Source organism: Gloeophyllum trabeum, assembly GCF_000344685.1.
Source record: "Gloeophyllum trabeum ATCC 11539 unplaced genomic scaffold GLOTRscaffold_00015, whole genome shotgun sequence".
Lineage (NCBI taxonomy): Eukaryota > Fungi > Basidiomycota > Agaricomycetes > Gloeophyllales > Gloeophyllaceae > Gloeophyllum > Gloeophyllum trabeum.
This window is the reverse complement of record NW_006920424.1, coordinates 614,940-628,913: the sequence shown is the minus strand read 5'-3', so window position 1 is coordinate 628,913 and position 13,974 is coordinate 614,940. Positions and strand designations below refer to the sequence as shown.

The 13,974-nt window shown below is 54.1% G+C and overlaps 4 protein-coding genes across 4 annotated transcripts; 2 read left to right on the top strand and 2 right to left on the bottom strand.

Moving 5' to 3' along the window:
• Positions 1–1,247: 1,247 nt before the first annotated feature.
• Positions 1,248–3,778, top strand: GLOTRDRAFT_96311 (uncharacterized protein; the record flags this gene model as incomplete). The annotated part of the gene is made up of 13 exons (XM_007871844.1): positions 1,248–1,309; positions 1,383–1,481; positions 1,513–1,643; positions 1,733–1,841; positions 1,957–2,053; positions 2,254–2,306; positions 2,371–2,445; positions 2,537–2,603; positions 2,659–2,748; positions 2,817–3,140; positions 3,224–3,269; positions 3,302–3,360; positions 3,422–3,778. 13 exons carry the CDS (start codon positions 1,248–1,250, stop codon positions 3,776–3,778), a joined length of 1,569 nt encoding a protein of 522 aa, XP_007870035.1.
• Positions 3,779–3,954: 176 nt separating this feature from the next.
• On the top strand, positions 3,955–5,209 carry GLOTRDRAFT_101448 (uncharacterized protein). The gene is made up of 6 exons (XM_007871843.1): positions 3,955–4,199; positions 4,270–4,341; positions 4,394–4,454; positions 4,517–4,608; positions 4,665–4,805; positions 4,863–5,209. The coding sequence occupies exons 3-6, from the start codon at positions 4,396–4,398 to the stop codon at positions 5,030–5,032; spliced, it is 462 nt and encodes a 153-aa protein (XP_007870034.1). The 5' UTR covers positions 3,955–4,199; positions 4,270–4,341; positions 4,394–4,395; the 3' UTR covers positions 5,033–5,209.
• Positions 5,210–5,455: 246 nt separating this feature from the next.
• GLOTRDRAFT_140973 (uncharacterized protein) lies at positions 5,456–8,528 on the bottom strand (the record flags this gene model as incomplete). The annotated part of the gene is made up of 7 exons (XM_007871842.1): positions 8,120–8,528; positions 8,007–8,072; positions 7,736–7,948; positions 7,407–7,684; positions 7,286–7,352; positions 6,793–7,237; positions 5,456–6,740 (listed from the first exon to the last, which is right to left on the bottom strand). Exons 1-7 carry the CDS (start codon positions 8,514–8,516, stop codon positions 5,456–5,458), a joined length of 2,751 nt encoding a protein of 916 aa, XP_007870033.1. The 5' UTR covers positions 8,517–8,528.
• Positions 8,529–10,093: 1,565 nt separating this feature from the next.
• Positions 10,094–12,859, bottom strand: GLOTRDRAFT_140972 (Pkinase-domain-containing protein). Its single transcript, XM_007871841.1, has 10 exons — positions 12,718–12,859; positions 12,465–12,614; positions 12,179–12,404; positions 11,862–11,994; positions 11,464–11,809; positions 11,286–11,412; positions 11,128–11,231; positions 10,968–11,074; positions 10,701–10,912; positions 10,094–10,647 (listed from the first exon to the last, which is right to left on the bottom strand). Exons 1-10 carry the CDS (start codon positions 12,740–12,742, stop codon positions 10,431–10,433), a joined length of 1,647 nt encoding a protein of 548 aa, XP_007870032.1. The 5' UTR covers positions 12,743–12,859; the 3' UTR covers positions 10,094–10,430.
• Between the last annotated feature and the right edge of the window lie 1,115 nt (positions 12,860–13,974).

The following is a 13,974-nucleotide window of genomic DNA, read 5'->3' as shown; positions in this document are numbered from 1 at the left end:
TTCAGCAGCGGTCGGCGGGCCTTCACGCAGCCATTTGCAACTTATTACCTTGGGATTTACCGCTCGGGGTACTTTATAGCAATGTAAAAATGTCCTGACTGAATGGTATACTCATGCAATGGTTATCAGTAGTACCGAAGGCTGAATATCCGGCTGAAGGGGCATAATGGCTATAGACAAGCCCCTCTGAGCGTCAGAAGTATACCAAAGGTATTTGCATTGGTCTTAACCCATTTTAGCACCCGTTTATATGTGTTCTGAGTGAGCTCGACGAGGTAAGTGTCGAGACGCTCTCTACATCGCCCGCCGACCGCTGCTGAAAGGCTTCAGCCACCGTCCGCTTAGTCAGCCTCGGGGATCTCGGCGACGACATTTGTGCCAGCCGTCCTATAGCGTTCTCCTCCTCTTGTTCGTTCTGTATCCGGTAATAAATTAAAAATAGATTTGTATTACATAACACTGCACGTGCGCCCTAGTAAAGGAGGAGCGAGAACGCTAAGGACGGATGGTTTAGGAGCCTGGGTCGCCATTGTAATCAGACCACTTTCTCACTCCGCTAGCCACATTGGTAGTACAGCCGCTTGCAGATCGATAGACCATCAATTCAGAGAACCACGTATAGTCGGAGTGGGTCGGAGTGGGTGCCAGGGACGTCGGAAGAAGGTAGAGAAGTCCAGATGGCCTGATTTCTGTCTCTCGGGGACTTGAAATTGGCTGTCCGACGTGGTCCGACTGTAAATGATTTTTGAAAAGTGGGCCCATCGATCTGCAACTGGCTGTAACAGTTGGGAGCAAATTTTTGGAAAAGCAGGCTTCGGGACCGGTATAGATGTCGGACGATTACTTGCCCGTGCCGCGCGTAAGATGACTCTGGCTTTGGGCGTCTCAGCGTGCAAAGCGCTGAAGTGGTGAACATTCACATCATCCACTACTGAACAAAGAAGACAGGTCGCGGTTACTTCGGTTTACCCAGACAAGCGTGTTCAGTAATATGGGCGGGGACGACTATTAAGCTTGAGTTAGACGCGGGGACGATCGTACTCGGGCGTGACAGGATAGTCACGTTCGGTAGATCTGTACACCGAGTACGGAGCCACCTAGTCAGGCTACTACCTACATATTTCAATTCGGTCGTGTCAGCGACCCCATGACCTAAGGTGGAAATACGCCGTAGACGGAAGGAAACCAAAGAATAGGTGCCACCGCCAGTTGCGTGGAAAAGGGGGCCGTCTTAGTACACATATACAATGGAGCCCCTCTATCAGAGCCTCATAAAGTTGCGACGCCACATATTTAACGGCGAGGAATGGTGCGTTGCTTGATAGCCGGCCTTGACTCGGCAAAAAAGCGGGACGACTCTGATTGGCTGCGGGACGCTCCAGGTCGACGAACAACCTCGAGCGACAAGTACTAGCAGGTACTAGCACAAAGACCGTTGGAAATCTGATCGCATCCTTCATTCCTACTGGCAATGATATCTGGTCTATGTTTACCTCAGAGATACGCTGATAGCATTTTGAGCGGCCAGTGGGGCCCCAAAGCCCCCACTCGCTGTATCCGGATATCCGTCCCGCCCGCGGCGGCATCTGACGAAACCCTATCGTCTCCCTCCAGCTCGGAAGTATATTATGGGCGGTATCCATGTACTGCATTGGTATATGTATCCATGGCATGCCCAACCTTCCGCACCGTACCATAACGTTCGCAGCGCTAGCACTGTCATCGCGTTCAGTTCTATCCCTCAGGCTCACGGAACGCACCAGGGCGTCTCAGTCTACGGGTGACTCTGAATACATGCTCCAGTCCCGATTCAACTTCACGAAACACCTCAGCGACGCCTCGTCAGTCTCACTTCCCACCTTCGTTGCACACCACTGATCAGTCGCTTTGGTCATACCTTCAGGAGCGCGCTATGGTTGTACACTTCCATAACCAGCGCTGTCCTCTGTTTTTCAGTTCTTCTAGTCATAATCACCGTTTCTTTCCGCCCACTCTCTCGAGTTCAGTTGGATCGCGTGAGTTTCCGGCTGGTCTGTTATTCCCTCCTTGCCAAGTAAGTACCATTGCGGAGCTTTATGGTAGATATTCTTCCTCACGAAGGCTGAAGCACTGCATTTGGTATTGCTAACGCTGTGGGCGGGTCAATTACGGGCCCGACGCCTGCCTGCGGGCTTGCGATATGGATCCTGCAGGTCTGCTTATATCTCTGTATTGCGACCCTCCATGTACTAATGCTGTGACATCTCAACGTAGCTAACATTGCAACTTTCGAGCCTCCTCAATTTCTGCATCGCACTGAATATGCAGTGAGTCCTCCCCACCCCACCTCTCCTCGTTTGTGCGGTTGGGTTGAATGGATTTCGACCACAGGCTGGTGATCGTCCACGGAGTCGACGGACGCAAAGCCGAGAAATATTACGTCCTGGGCTCGGGCATGCTGAGCCTGTGCGTTACCATCCCGCCGTACGCAGCCAGTCAATACGGGTCAGTCTGTCCAGCGCTGTTGTTATTCTGGAAAATAATCCGAGAGTCCTAGATGGGACGGGCTGGTCAAGGAATGCTGGTATGCGAACGACAATACGCACCAGCGACTCGTGTGGCAGGTACATACATGTCCTCTCGGCTCGCGTGGTCCTCCGAATACTGACTGTCCTGTAGATTAGCACGCAGTTGTTGTGGACGGGCCTCACTGTCATTGGTGAAGTCTGCTCCTCTATGATCCTGATCACGTTTCTGTGGCGACACATTGTGCGCTTCTTCCCTTCTCTGCTCTGCCTATCTTTCGAACTCACCGTCCGTCGTTATCCATTCTATAGTTCCGTCGCAAGCGGATCGTGCAATCCGTCAACTCCATCGCTAATCACTCCACTGTGGCCTCCACGAGTGCCGTAGGATCTCAGGCTGCTAGGACTGCGGGAGGGAAAGGAACACCCCGCGCGGACTCGGTGTTCAGCAGGCGCGGGCGGCAGGCGGACCACGTGCGAGCGTACAAGGGGATCGTCATCCGTATTGGTGAGCGTCTCCCCCACCCTGAATGCGTGCAAGAGGTGGTGTTGATCGGAGAATGTGACGCAGCGTTGTACCCGCTCGTGTCGTGCATTATCAACTTGACGAGTATCGTTTGTGTGATTCATACCACGGTGAGCGGGGGCATGCATGACCGGACGGTGGGTTCTTGTTTCCTCTCCAACACTAGATACCGCCTGACAGCCCATATATTCAGGATTACAACTTTCTCCTGCTCAGTACGCGCTCGTCTTTAGATCATGGTCAGTGGTACTGATACCAGTTTGGCTAACAGGCGACCTCCTGTATGGGGCAAGAGGAATTGTGTACGGCCTCCTCGCAACCACCGATCCGGTCAGTCTCTCCACAGCCATAAAAGTCCACTGTACCTCACTGACGCTCATGCGGAATCCAGGCCCTCATCCGCGCGGTACGCTCGTTCCTCCACCGCGACTCTAAATCATCCAGCTACGGACCAGCCGTCGTCCGTGTCGAGCTCACGACAACCACCTTCCGCGACCCACCGCAGCCTGACGAACTCGAGTTCGAGGCACAATCCCCTTCAGAAGAGGTGGGCAGCCTAAGTATGGGGTACAAGTACCCACCGCAGGTGGGCATGGGGTCTGGGTCAAAGTCGCCAGCGCTGGGGGACAGAAGGAGGTTTTCTGAGGCGATGGGAGAATCAAGGGAGGGGGACACGGACTTGGAGGCAGGTGGAGTGGGGGAGACATCTTTGGATTTGGAGCGGGAGGCGTTCCAGAAGCAGATATGATGAGGTATACTAGACGGAAGGGTAGAAGTAAAAATGATACCTGTATAATATTATCTTTTTTCGGCTCATTGGCACTGAAAAGCACAAAGCTGCAGACTCGATACGCCACAGGCCACAGCCCTTGTTTTCCTTTTTGGGTAAACCCCTCATTAGCGGTCTATTTTTAGCACCAATGCACTTTAGACGCCATCAGTTGGTTACCGCGTCCGCCAGCTCTGTTGCAGATTATCACTTGTCTTGGAGCCTGAGGCTTGAGGCCGAGGCATCCCCCCTCTCCTCGTTTCCCCCCAACCCGACCAGCAGGCCTGCTGTGTATATTTCTTTCCTTGTCAACTCCATTCTTTCCTAGTCCGCATTGCTGCACGGCTGGTAGCCATGCCTGAGATATCTTCTTCGGGCAAGAAATTCCTGTCAGCGTTAGGTGAGCTATCATCGAATGGAGAAATGAATTGGAGCGCGCGAATAACATTGCGTGCGGGGACGCGGCGTAGGGGTTATCATAGTGCTGGATGTGGCGGCTGTCGTGCTTTCAGCAAGGATTAACCAATTCCAGGAGTTCTTCTGTGAGTATTCAGATCCAACGGCCTGTTCCATTCATGTCGTGTGCCACTCTAGTTATGGCGGATTTGTTCCCGCTCGGTCTGTCCATAGCGACCCTGATCCTGCTGTTCTTCATGTGCGTACAACTTTCCTCTCCTTGCCTTGGTCCGTCTAACACTCAGGCCAACCACACCCCAGGTTCCTCTTCAACTTCGCGGTGATCAACTCCTTCCTTGTCCGCGCTCCCTTCCAAATTGGCATCCTCTTCATCGCCAGCGTCTTCTGGCTCGGTACGCCACCCCCCTTTCGTGCCCTGCTCACGGCTCACGTATACATCACAATGCAGCCTTTAACGCCTTCTCTACCTCGCGTTGGGCGCACATCACCATGTCGTGCGGCTCCATCCCCGGCGAGTACGCCGACGCGCGCGCGTGGTGCCGGGACGTCCAGGGTCTCAAGGCCGTCGTGTGGATCGAGTGGGTCATGCGTGCGTCCCGTTGCCTTACCCATTTTCCCTTTCCCCATCCCCATCTTCGCCCTGCAGTCACATTCACCGCGTTCCTCACCTTCCGGCACGCCATCACCCAGCAGAACCGTGGGCATACGCACATCTGGACGCAGCCCCTTGTGCGCTACCACCCGCGCCACGGCGCGCGTCGCGGCGACAGCGAATTCCTCCAGTTCGAGAAGGTTGGCGTCGGCATGGCCTTCTAGAACTTCTGCTGCGGGGCGGGGCGGGTCCCCGCGGGCTGGATCGTTGTTTGCCTTTACCTTCGCACGGGCTGTTTTTTCCCCTTGCTTGTTTGCTCGCGAGATGCTGTACTTTGTATTTCATGGCGGAAAGTATATCTTGTATCAGAGCAGTCAGCCAGAAACTTCGCAAGCAGCCGGATCACTGATGGCCCGAATCATCAAGTAGGAGAGGGTAGCAGAGCCTCTCCGGAGCACGGACTCAACTGGTGACGGTAAAGTACCCTTACGCCCTTGGTCCCTGCATGCTGGCTTGCTCTAGATACCAAGCATAATCCGGCGACGGAGATGGTGAGAGAAAATAATGCATAGCTGCTCGACCAACAAACGAGACACAAAGAGCACATGTGCTAAGAAGAGGAATTATAAAGAAGAGTTGACCACGGGCTACCGAGCCGGTAGTTTCTCATCCTCGTCGCTATGATCTTGCTCGACTTGACTCATGCTCTTGGACCAATCAATGAAACTATTGAAATGAGAGGGCAGCGCTGCGGCTCCAGGATACATCCGGCGCCTCAGATTAATCCTGGCCTCTCGCACAGCTGGCTCTGCCTTAGGGTCATCTCTCAGCTCGAAGCCATCGTGCACCCCGAGGGAACGTCTTAAGAGGCTCTCATATGCTCGGACATCCTCCCCCTTCTCCGAGTTGATGACCCCAAATGTGTCCGACGAGATCTGTGCACACCATATGTCGTACGCCGTGAACGGGCGTGAGCTAGGTATACGACTCGAACGGCGCTCGGGAGGCTGCACAACAGTGAGCCCGGCTTTCCACGACCCCAGGGAAAAGACCATGCGGATCACGGGCAACGGCGAGTCCTTGCGCGTGAAGAGCCTGACACGACGCGGATCCATACCCACGAAGGTCGTCCGTTGCACTTTGTGGGAGTACGACCGGTCGTTCTTCACCTGGATTAGTATAGCGGAGATGTTCTGTGCTTCGATGGGAGCGTCCTTGAACACGAATGGGATGACGATGTCAACCCCCCGATGGTTGTCTGCACACAGGATAGCAGCACGACGAAGAACCAGGCGCCACAGATATTGAACATTGATCACGTCGTAGTCTTGAACCTTGACGAAATGATTGAAGGCCATGCGAGCGTCCTTGAATGTCGTAGAGAAGTCCAGGCATTCATCCTGGCGAGACGTGGAAGGCAGAGCATCTCCGATATTTGCGGACTCGTGCAATAGCGTTTGGAGGAATTCAAGTACCGAGAAGACCGGGGAGTGGTTGCGAGGGCCATATGCAAGCATATCGCGAGCTTTCATGAGGAGCAGCATAGCGGCGAGTTCGCCCCGATCTCCACGATGCACGCCCCACACGTCCAAGTGCTCAGACATCAGTTGGGCTTCGCTCCGGTCCTTCAGTTCTTGACCCGCGGCCTCCGCAAGCAGTGGTTCCGATGGAGCCACGGTCACCATAGACTGAAATCCCGGAGTCGCTGCAAGGCATATCCGCATGTGCCTCTCGACTTGCTCGCTCTCCACTTCCCGCTCACGAGGATTCTTGGGCCGGAATTCAAACGCGTAGCGAAGCGCAAGGCAGGCCAGGAGACCCTTGTCACTGTCGCGTGTTGCCGAAACAGATGTACCCAACAACTTTGCTCTTGCGAAATCCAACAATTCGTCCTTTACTTTTGCGCTGCCAAAGTCGTAGCGGGAACCGAATCTGTCCTAACCTGTCAGAAGAGGAATTGAAAGGGCACAAAACTTGCACGCACAAAGGGCGACCTAGACGACACATGAAGTCAATCTTTGTGACCTTCTCCAGTGTATACTCCCCCTCGACTATCTGTGGGGCGAGTTCATCGAACACAATCTCAGTTATCGCAGGAAGCACTTTGTAATCGGGTGCCTCCAACACGACTTGAGCAGATCTGTGCTGATAAGAGTCAGGGGAGAAGTCTTGAAATCTCCCCAACGTCGAGAGGAAGAGCGAGAAGATGGGAAGACCTTCCAGGGAGCGAAGAGCACATCTGATTTCAGAGAAGATGGACCAGCTGTGCTTAGGTGGCGTTTGAGGAAGGTCATATGCCTCGTCGAAAGATAAGACCACATAAGGTTTTACGAGGCCTCTAGGTAGCTTTGATAGAGGTAGCTTTTCACCGGAAACAACCTCCAGTAATCTGTGTGCAGCCTTTGTTGATGTTTGGCCCTCATCGTTCACTGTTATGCCTATGAGCTATTGCAAGGCATATGACAAAGGTGGCTGACATGTTGCCCCTCTGCGCGGGGAGCCTTGACCGGCTCCATTCAACATGGGCACACTTGCATTGGCAAACTGAGTAAATCACTATAACAGCGAGAGTGTTGGGATCGATTGTATTGCACTTACATCTGTGGCTTCTTTGATCACGTCACTATAAAATGATTTGCGGTAGTCATTTACCGAATTAAAGGTCTGCCCATCCACCATGCAGCTACGAAAAGCAGAAGCAAGTCGCCGCAGTCGCGGCTCACCCCGCAGGTTCCCCAGATCTTCTCTATCTACGATATCTTCCAGGCATTTGGAAGTCACCGTGAGCAATCCCCAAAGGAATCCATCTACACGGCCATCGCCCTTGGATATCTTGAGCAGCCAGTCTCTCAGGTCTGCATCCGCTGGCGGGAAGCCTGAGGTGTGGTATGAATCTCCCACCTATGCACATAACGAGGTGATCATACCTTCACTGCGATGATCACGCAAGCACATGTAGATAACAATGACATCTTTTCCCAGTTCATCGACCATTCGTGACTTGCCAGTGCCAGAGGAATTGACAATTGTAGCATATCTGGCATATAACATACGTCCCGGGTGCAGGAAACTGGCAATAGTCTGGCGCAGCACAGATGCAGCTTGGCCCTTAAACTGGCCTCCCCAGCTTGCAATTGTGGCTAGAGAGTCTGTGAGCAAGACACAATGTAATGCGTGAGATGGAATGCTAGAGCCTACCAGCCACTTGCTCCGGGTCGCTGCGCTGCAAATCAGACGTATCCGTGTCGGTAGATCGAGACATTTCTGCATCGATTGTCAGCGGATACTCAGGAGGCAGACGAACAGCGCACCCCTAAGCTTCAGGCGGAGGTCCTTGAATGAGCGGTTCTCCAGACCAGCCTCAGCAAGTCTTTGAATCTCCGGATCTTCCGAATACTTCGCAAAAACGACGCTGCTGGTATCTTGATATTCCGACAGGTCAGATGCAACTTTCCCCACCAGATAGGACAGCAGTAGTTGCATCCAAAGGCCCGGCAACTGATTCACGTCCTGCCTCTGATCCCAGATCAGTTGTATAGTTCGATCCTGAAGGACTCTCGCGTCCCAACTCGCATGCATCTCATCCGAGATACCATCCGCTGGGTTAGATGAACCGGCAAAAGCTGACTCGGGTGATGGGAAGGACATCCTGGGCGATTTGCTTGCTACCAGGTCTGGGGAGGCCGAGGAGGCAAATCTCTTTGCCATGGCGGAGCACGTACAAGTTACGACCACAGGTTGGACTTGAAATTTTGTAGCAACTGTTGGGCCCGGGCCGAAGTCAGGCTGAAGCTGGCGCGACGTCGCCAAGTCGTCGCCATTGTCCCAGTCACGTGCATCCACCTTCGGCATCCTCCTGCGACATACCGATATGTCTTCACTCTGATGTACTTACGACCAAATACGGATGCCTGCAGTGTCCACGTAGCAGGTAGGGATGATACAACGTATATTTCTTACATATTAAATTTCTAGGCCAACCCGGGGACGAAGCCAGTCCTAGCCAGGTGCCTTCCAGTACGTCTTGACTCTACCGTTGCTCCTGAGGCACGACAACAGGTATCTCCTGACTGGTGCGTTGGATATATTCTACTGTGCATACATATAGAGCGCCAGTGGCGGGCTCCCTAATCCATGTCCACGTACGTCGCCGCGTCCTCCGTCTGCACTGTCGTCACGGCATCACCACATGCCCATGCGCATGATCCAAGGGTCCCTTGTGCATCTGGCGCGCGGCGGACGCTCACAACAGGGACGGAGGAGAACTACGCAGGCCCTACGTGCGCGCGGAGTTCGACCGGGTGGGTGCACGCGGCGGCGCACGGCTGTGAGCTGTGATACGAGATGCGCAAGGTCCGCCCATTTGCCACGCCCACGCGCGGCAATCGCAATTCCTGTCAGGATTCCGACAAGCCCTGCAAAGACCTTCCTGACTACCTCAGCCTGCCTTGCGGCTCTTACCTTCTTCGTGGATGGACTAGCAGACCGCCTCCCCGCCGGGCTCTCCCCGCGAGCCGGATACGGGAACATCCTCAAATTCGGAGCTGCGACGCTGCAAGAACCTTGCTCGAACTGCCAGAGGACCACAGTGGCAGCCAGCACAGCCCGCCCCTCTGCTCACTGGTGACTCGTCCCGCCGTCCCCAATGGCCATCAGGGAAATGACAATGGACTTGCCGGTGGGGAGTGGGCCTATTGGTCTTATTTCAGACTTCTGAGCTACTTACAACTTTTGAGCTACAACTTTTGAGCTACTTACGACTTTCGAGTTACTTACAGGCTCCTTAAGGGCCCTATAAGGCGGGATAAGGCGGAATAGGCCCACTCAACTCTTATTCAGGCTTATTTCCAAAGAACGTACGCCATAAGGGCCAAAAAGGAGTTTGCTGTTTTCCTGATGTCACTGGCGCTCAAGAACATCACTCAGCAAGCCCCTTGTCGAAACCCCAGGCTGCTCGCGTGTGCGGGAGTTCTCGCTGGCTTTGTTGCTCGGTCCTGGCTCATCTGGAGCCGCCGACCGAGGGGTGCACCTCGGGCTCCCTTCTGTAGTCAAAACATGTATCGGATGTGAACAAGAAAGTATACGGTCATGGTTGGCGCAACGAGCGTCGCTGTCCTCCGCGTAGTTTTCAGTGAGTGCCATCAGCAGTCAGACAAGTGCATTCGGCGTCAAAACGTCGAAGTACGATTCCTCGCTGCGAGTGCGAATGTTGGGCATGTTTCACATAGCTGAATGGTCTCAAACCAGCCTTCGAAGCAGAGTAACGTGCCCTCAGACCCTGCATCTAGGTAGTGTATGGTCCAGATAAATAAGCGAGGTAGACGTATTCGAACCGAGGACGATGTACAACCAACCAACCCAGGAACAGGTAATGGATTATCATATAGCGAGAGCAGCAACAAATCCAGGCAGAACACGAAAGAAGCCAAGGATACACTTTCTAACTGGGACTTAAGCGAGGAAAGGGAGAGAATGACGACGACGACGGGGAATAACTACGTATACATGATTGCACCGACAATATGCAGCATCAGCACTCAAGGGGCATGGAACAGCATGTCCGTGAACGAAAACGAATTTTAGGTATGGATAAGCAGCTTCTCGGAGTGGGATGGGACGTCCTCAGATGCTCGGGTAGCTCGCACTCTCGCTGAGGTGCTCGTTCGCAGGGTTGTACGTGAACCCCTTGAACTGGTCCTGCACTGTCTCCGACAGGTGCCCGCCCTCCACGACCGAGTCCTGCGGCGCCTCGTTGGTGAACTCGGTGTCAAAGTTCGCCACGTCGAGCACGCTCTCCACGCTCGGCTTGAACGGCGGTTGGATCTTCTTTGCCAGAAGCCTAGTAGAGTACGATGTAAGTTTATCGCCCGGCGTCACGGGGTGCACACGCACTTTTGCCAGTCAATATATCTCGAGAAAAACGGGTGTCGCTTGATTTCCTCAGCCCCGTTCGCGCCCAGCCGCTTCGTCGGGTCACGCTGGAGGAGACCCGTGATGATGCTCATCGCCTCCCGGGAGATGTCGGGCGGGAACTGCAGCGGGTCATTGAGGATCCGCTCATACATCACGTTGACGTTTTCGTCGTAGAACGGAGGCAGGCCGCTCTATACAGCGCTCCATGGTCAAGGTCAATGAGTCAAGTGCGAGACTTGCGCGTACCATCATCTCGTACAGGAGCACGCCCAGCGTCCACCAATCGACGGTCTTCGTGTAGCCTTGGTTCAGCAGTAATTCGGGTGCGATATACTCTGGTGTTCCACAGAATGCTGGGAACCGAATTACTTGAGTAAGTAAGAATGGGATGCGCAATGGTACGCACTGTTCGTCTTCTCGGTCTCGGACATATTGAGCTTGCACAGCCCGAAATCGCAAAGCGCGATATGACCAGTGTAATCGAGCAGAATATTCTCGGGCTTGAGATCACTGTACAGCGTTCCTATTTTAGCTGATGACTTGGGCAACATGAAACACGCGTACCGATAAACGACATTGAATCCGTGGAGGTGTTCTAGAGCACATAGTAACTCCGCCGCGTAGAAGCGACTCCTGTCCTCATCGAACTTGCCTTCCCTTTGTAGGTGGTAGAAAAGCTCTCCGCCATTAACTGAACAAATCACTGTTCAACATGCGACCTATCCGCAAGGAACAAACCTACCAAACGACATTACCAAGTACAGCTTATCTGGCGTTTGGAACGAAAACTTGAGCGGCACGATGAACGGGTTGTTCACGAGCGCGAGGACGGTGCGCTCGGCGAGGATGTGTGTGATCTCGCCCGGGCGGCTCGCGATGTGCGCCTTGCGGATCGTCTTGAGCGCGTAGATGCGCTGCGTGTCCTTCTTGCGGACCTGCATCACCTTGCCGAAGCTGCCCTTGCCGATCACCTTGAGCAGGTCGAACGCCTCGATTGTCAGCGGCTCGTTGCGAATAGGGCGGAAGTCGATTTTCAGGTGGAAGGAACCCGAGCCCGCGGTCGCTGTGTACCACTGGTCGGAGGCGTGCTTGAAGGTGCTGCGTGAGTAACGGGGAGGGCATAAGGATTGGGGGACTTACGTGGCCGTCTAGGACGGGCGTCAGGTCGACGCGTGCCATGAGGAGGTCGTCGCCCATATCATCTTGTCCTTGTACGCACTGGGCGGTGCGGAGGTATGCGGACACCGAGACATTTGATGTACGTGAGACGTCGCTGCAAGCAGAGGGGTCAGGAGATTCCGACTGGAAGGAAATGGCTCGTAGCAATCGAAGCAGTGCTTTATGGCGTTGTTCTTATAAGAACTATGCGCTGTGCAGCATAGATTGCCCAGAATCTGTTACGGATCGAGACGACCACAACGACCGACAAGACCAAAGGCAACAGAGATGACACGCACAAGTCAGCCCTGTAATTCCATACAGGATTTTGAAGATCGCCCCCAAGGGCGTCCACCAAGACTTCGTTCTTGTCGAACTCAAGGACGACATAAGGCAGCCACCAATATCGCTTCCGCTGCATGCTCTCGCGATTGCTGGTCGACTTGCGCTGCGAGGGCGCATTCTCCAGAGCTTTCTGAATCACCTCCGGCACTTGCACACCGGGCGCGAGAGACAGTCCACGGCCTAGCAGCACGAAGCTCAGATGTCCCATCCGCGTGGCGTCTCGCGACTGTCGTCACTCACCCGAGAAGATTCGGATAGTCAGCATGCCTGAGCGAAAGTTGGAGTGCCCCTGGTCATTTCCGTTGGGCGGTTTGGGCGTGGTCGGGCGAGACGAGGGCATGGGAGTCACGGACCGGGACTGAGCCCCGTTATCTTTGGCATCTTTCGACTCTATGCGCGAAAAGCACCATCAGCTGGCCGCAGCTATGCCATGAGACGACGCCCCATACGATAACGCTCTGATGGCAGCGCCGCCTCGGACGTATGCACGCACTCTTGGATGTACCGAGCCAGGACATGTTGACGGTCTGCCGAGGGCACGCACGCTAGACTGTGACCAGTGAATAAGAGGCCTTGATGAATGTCGTCGTCGAGGGTGGACGCGACAGAGGAAACGGCGACGGGGACGGTGAGTTGGTAAGAGGAAAGACGGATGGCTATTATAGATCGACTATGCCGGGGTAATACAGTAAGCGTGTACTAGAGATCGGCTTGTAAGTAATGCTTTGATACACTGTATACAACGCTGTCCGCAGCCACCATCTGTCCACTTGACGACGCCGGCGCTGCTGCGTTCGTTCGCTCCGGTAGGACGACAGCCCCCCTTTTCCTCCTCGAACGCTGTCGGCCATTTCTTGCAAGCGGCCCTGCCTTTCTGCTCTTTTTTTCATTTTCTCCGGAAGGACCTCAGGCTGTGTATATCCTGCTGAACAATAACGATATCACCAACTGCAACCTAAGCAGATGATCAATGCTCGAACAGATTAAGATCCGGTCGTTTCGTCCCGCTGATGCCACACAGATGTCATGTTGCGGCTTCCATACATATGTCGGTCGAGCACTGCGGGAAGTAAAGGCGTTTCGGAGCAACGCCGAAGGCACTGCTCAGTAAGTGCCCAAGGCACTTATATTATGAGCCACACCCGCTTGCGCGGCACACTTTACAAGTGCCCGAGACACTCTTTCCTGAGGTGCCCAAGGCACTGATTGGGACATTTTTACTATTACAGCAAAGTGCCCCGGGCACTTTTTAGCAAGGGAGTAGTGCCCTCGGCACTGTAGATGTGTGACCTCGACGTTTCGCTTCAGTGACCTTGGCACTCCTTGTTAGATATCTCGGCACTCTTATGTATACTCAGGTGTTCATAGGAGTAGAGCACATATATATTACTATTTTATATTGACTACATCTGAGTTGACTACGGTCAATAACAGCTCTCACTGGCCTGAAAGGCGGCGCGGTCCCATCATGGCAGCAGTGTCGCCAGCTACTGCAGCATCTAGGTAGTCACCATTCATACGTTGTCTACCTAGCAGAGCACGCGTATAGCGGGCGATGAACGAAGTAGGAGACGAAGACAGACTCACCTACCAAACCCAAACCGAAAGGGCACCACCAGTGTCACTCCCGCTAGGCTGTGCCCTTGCAAAGGAACGTGACGGCGAACCCGGGTCCCTCCGCGCTCGAACAGAATGAGGCGTCCCAGACTCGCCGCCTACACCGCGCGCCTGCGCACCGACGCACACTCCA

Coding starts and splice junctions, on each gene's coding strand:
- GLOTRDRAFT_101448 (XM_007871843.1), top strand. CDS start 4,396: ATGGCGGATTTGTTCCCGCTCGGTCTGTCCATAGCGACCCTGATCCTG. Junction 4,455..4,516: donor CTGATCCTGCTGTTCTTCAT/GTGCGTACAACT, acceptor ACCACACCCCAG/GTTCCTCTTCAACTTCGCGG. Junction 4,806..4,862: donor GTGGATCGAGTGGGTCATGC/GTGCGTCCCGTT, acceptor TTCGCCCTGCAG/TCACATTCACCGCGTTCCTC.
- GLOTRDRAFT_140972 (XM_007871841.1), bottom strand. CDS start 12,742: ATGTCCTGGCTCGGTACATCCAAGA. Junction 12,615..12,717: donor CTGGCTCGGTACATCCAAGA/GTGCGTGCATAC, acceptor TTTCGCGCATAG/AGTCGAAAGATGCCAAAGAT. Junction 10,648..10,700: donor AGATATATTGACTGGCAAAA/GTGCGTGTGCAC, acceptor GTACTCTACTAG/GCTTCTGGCAAAGAAGATCC.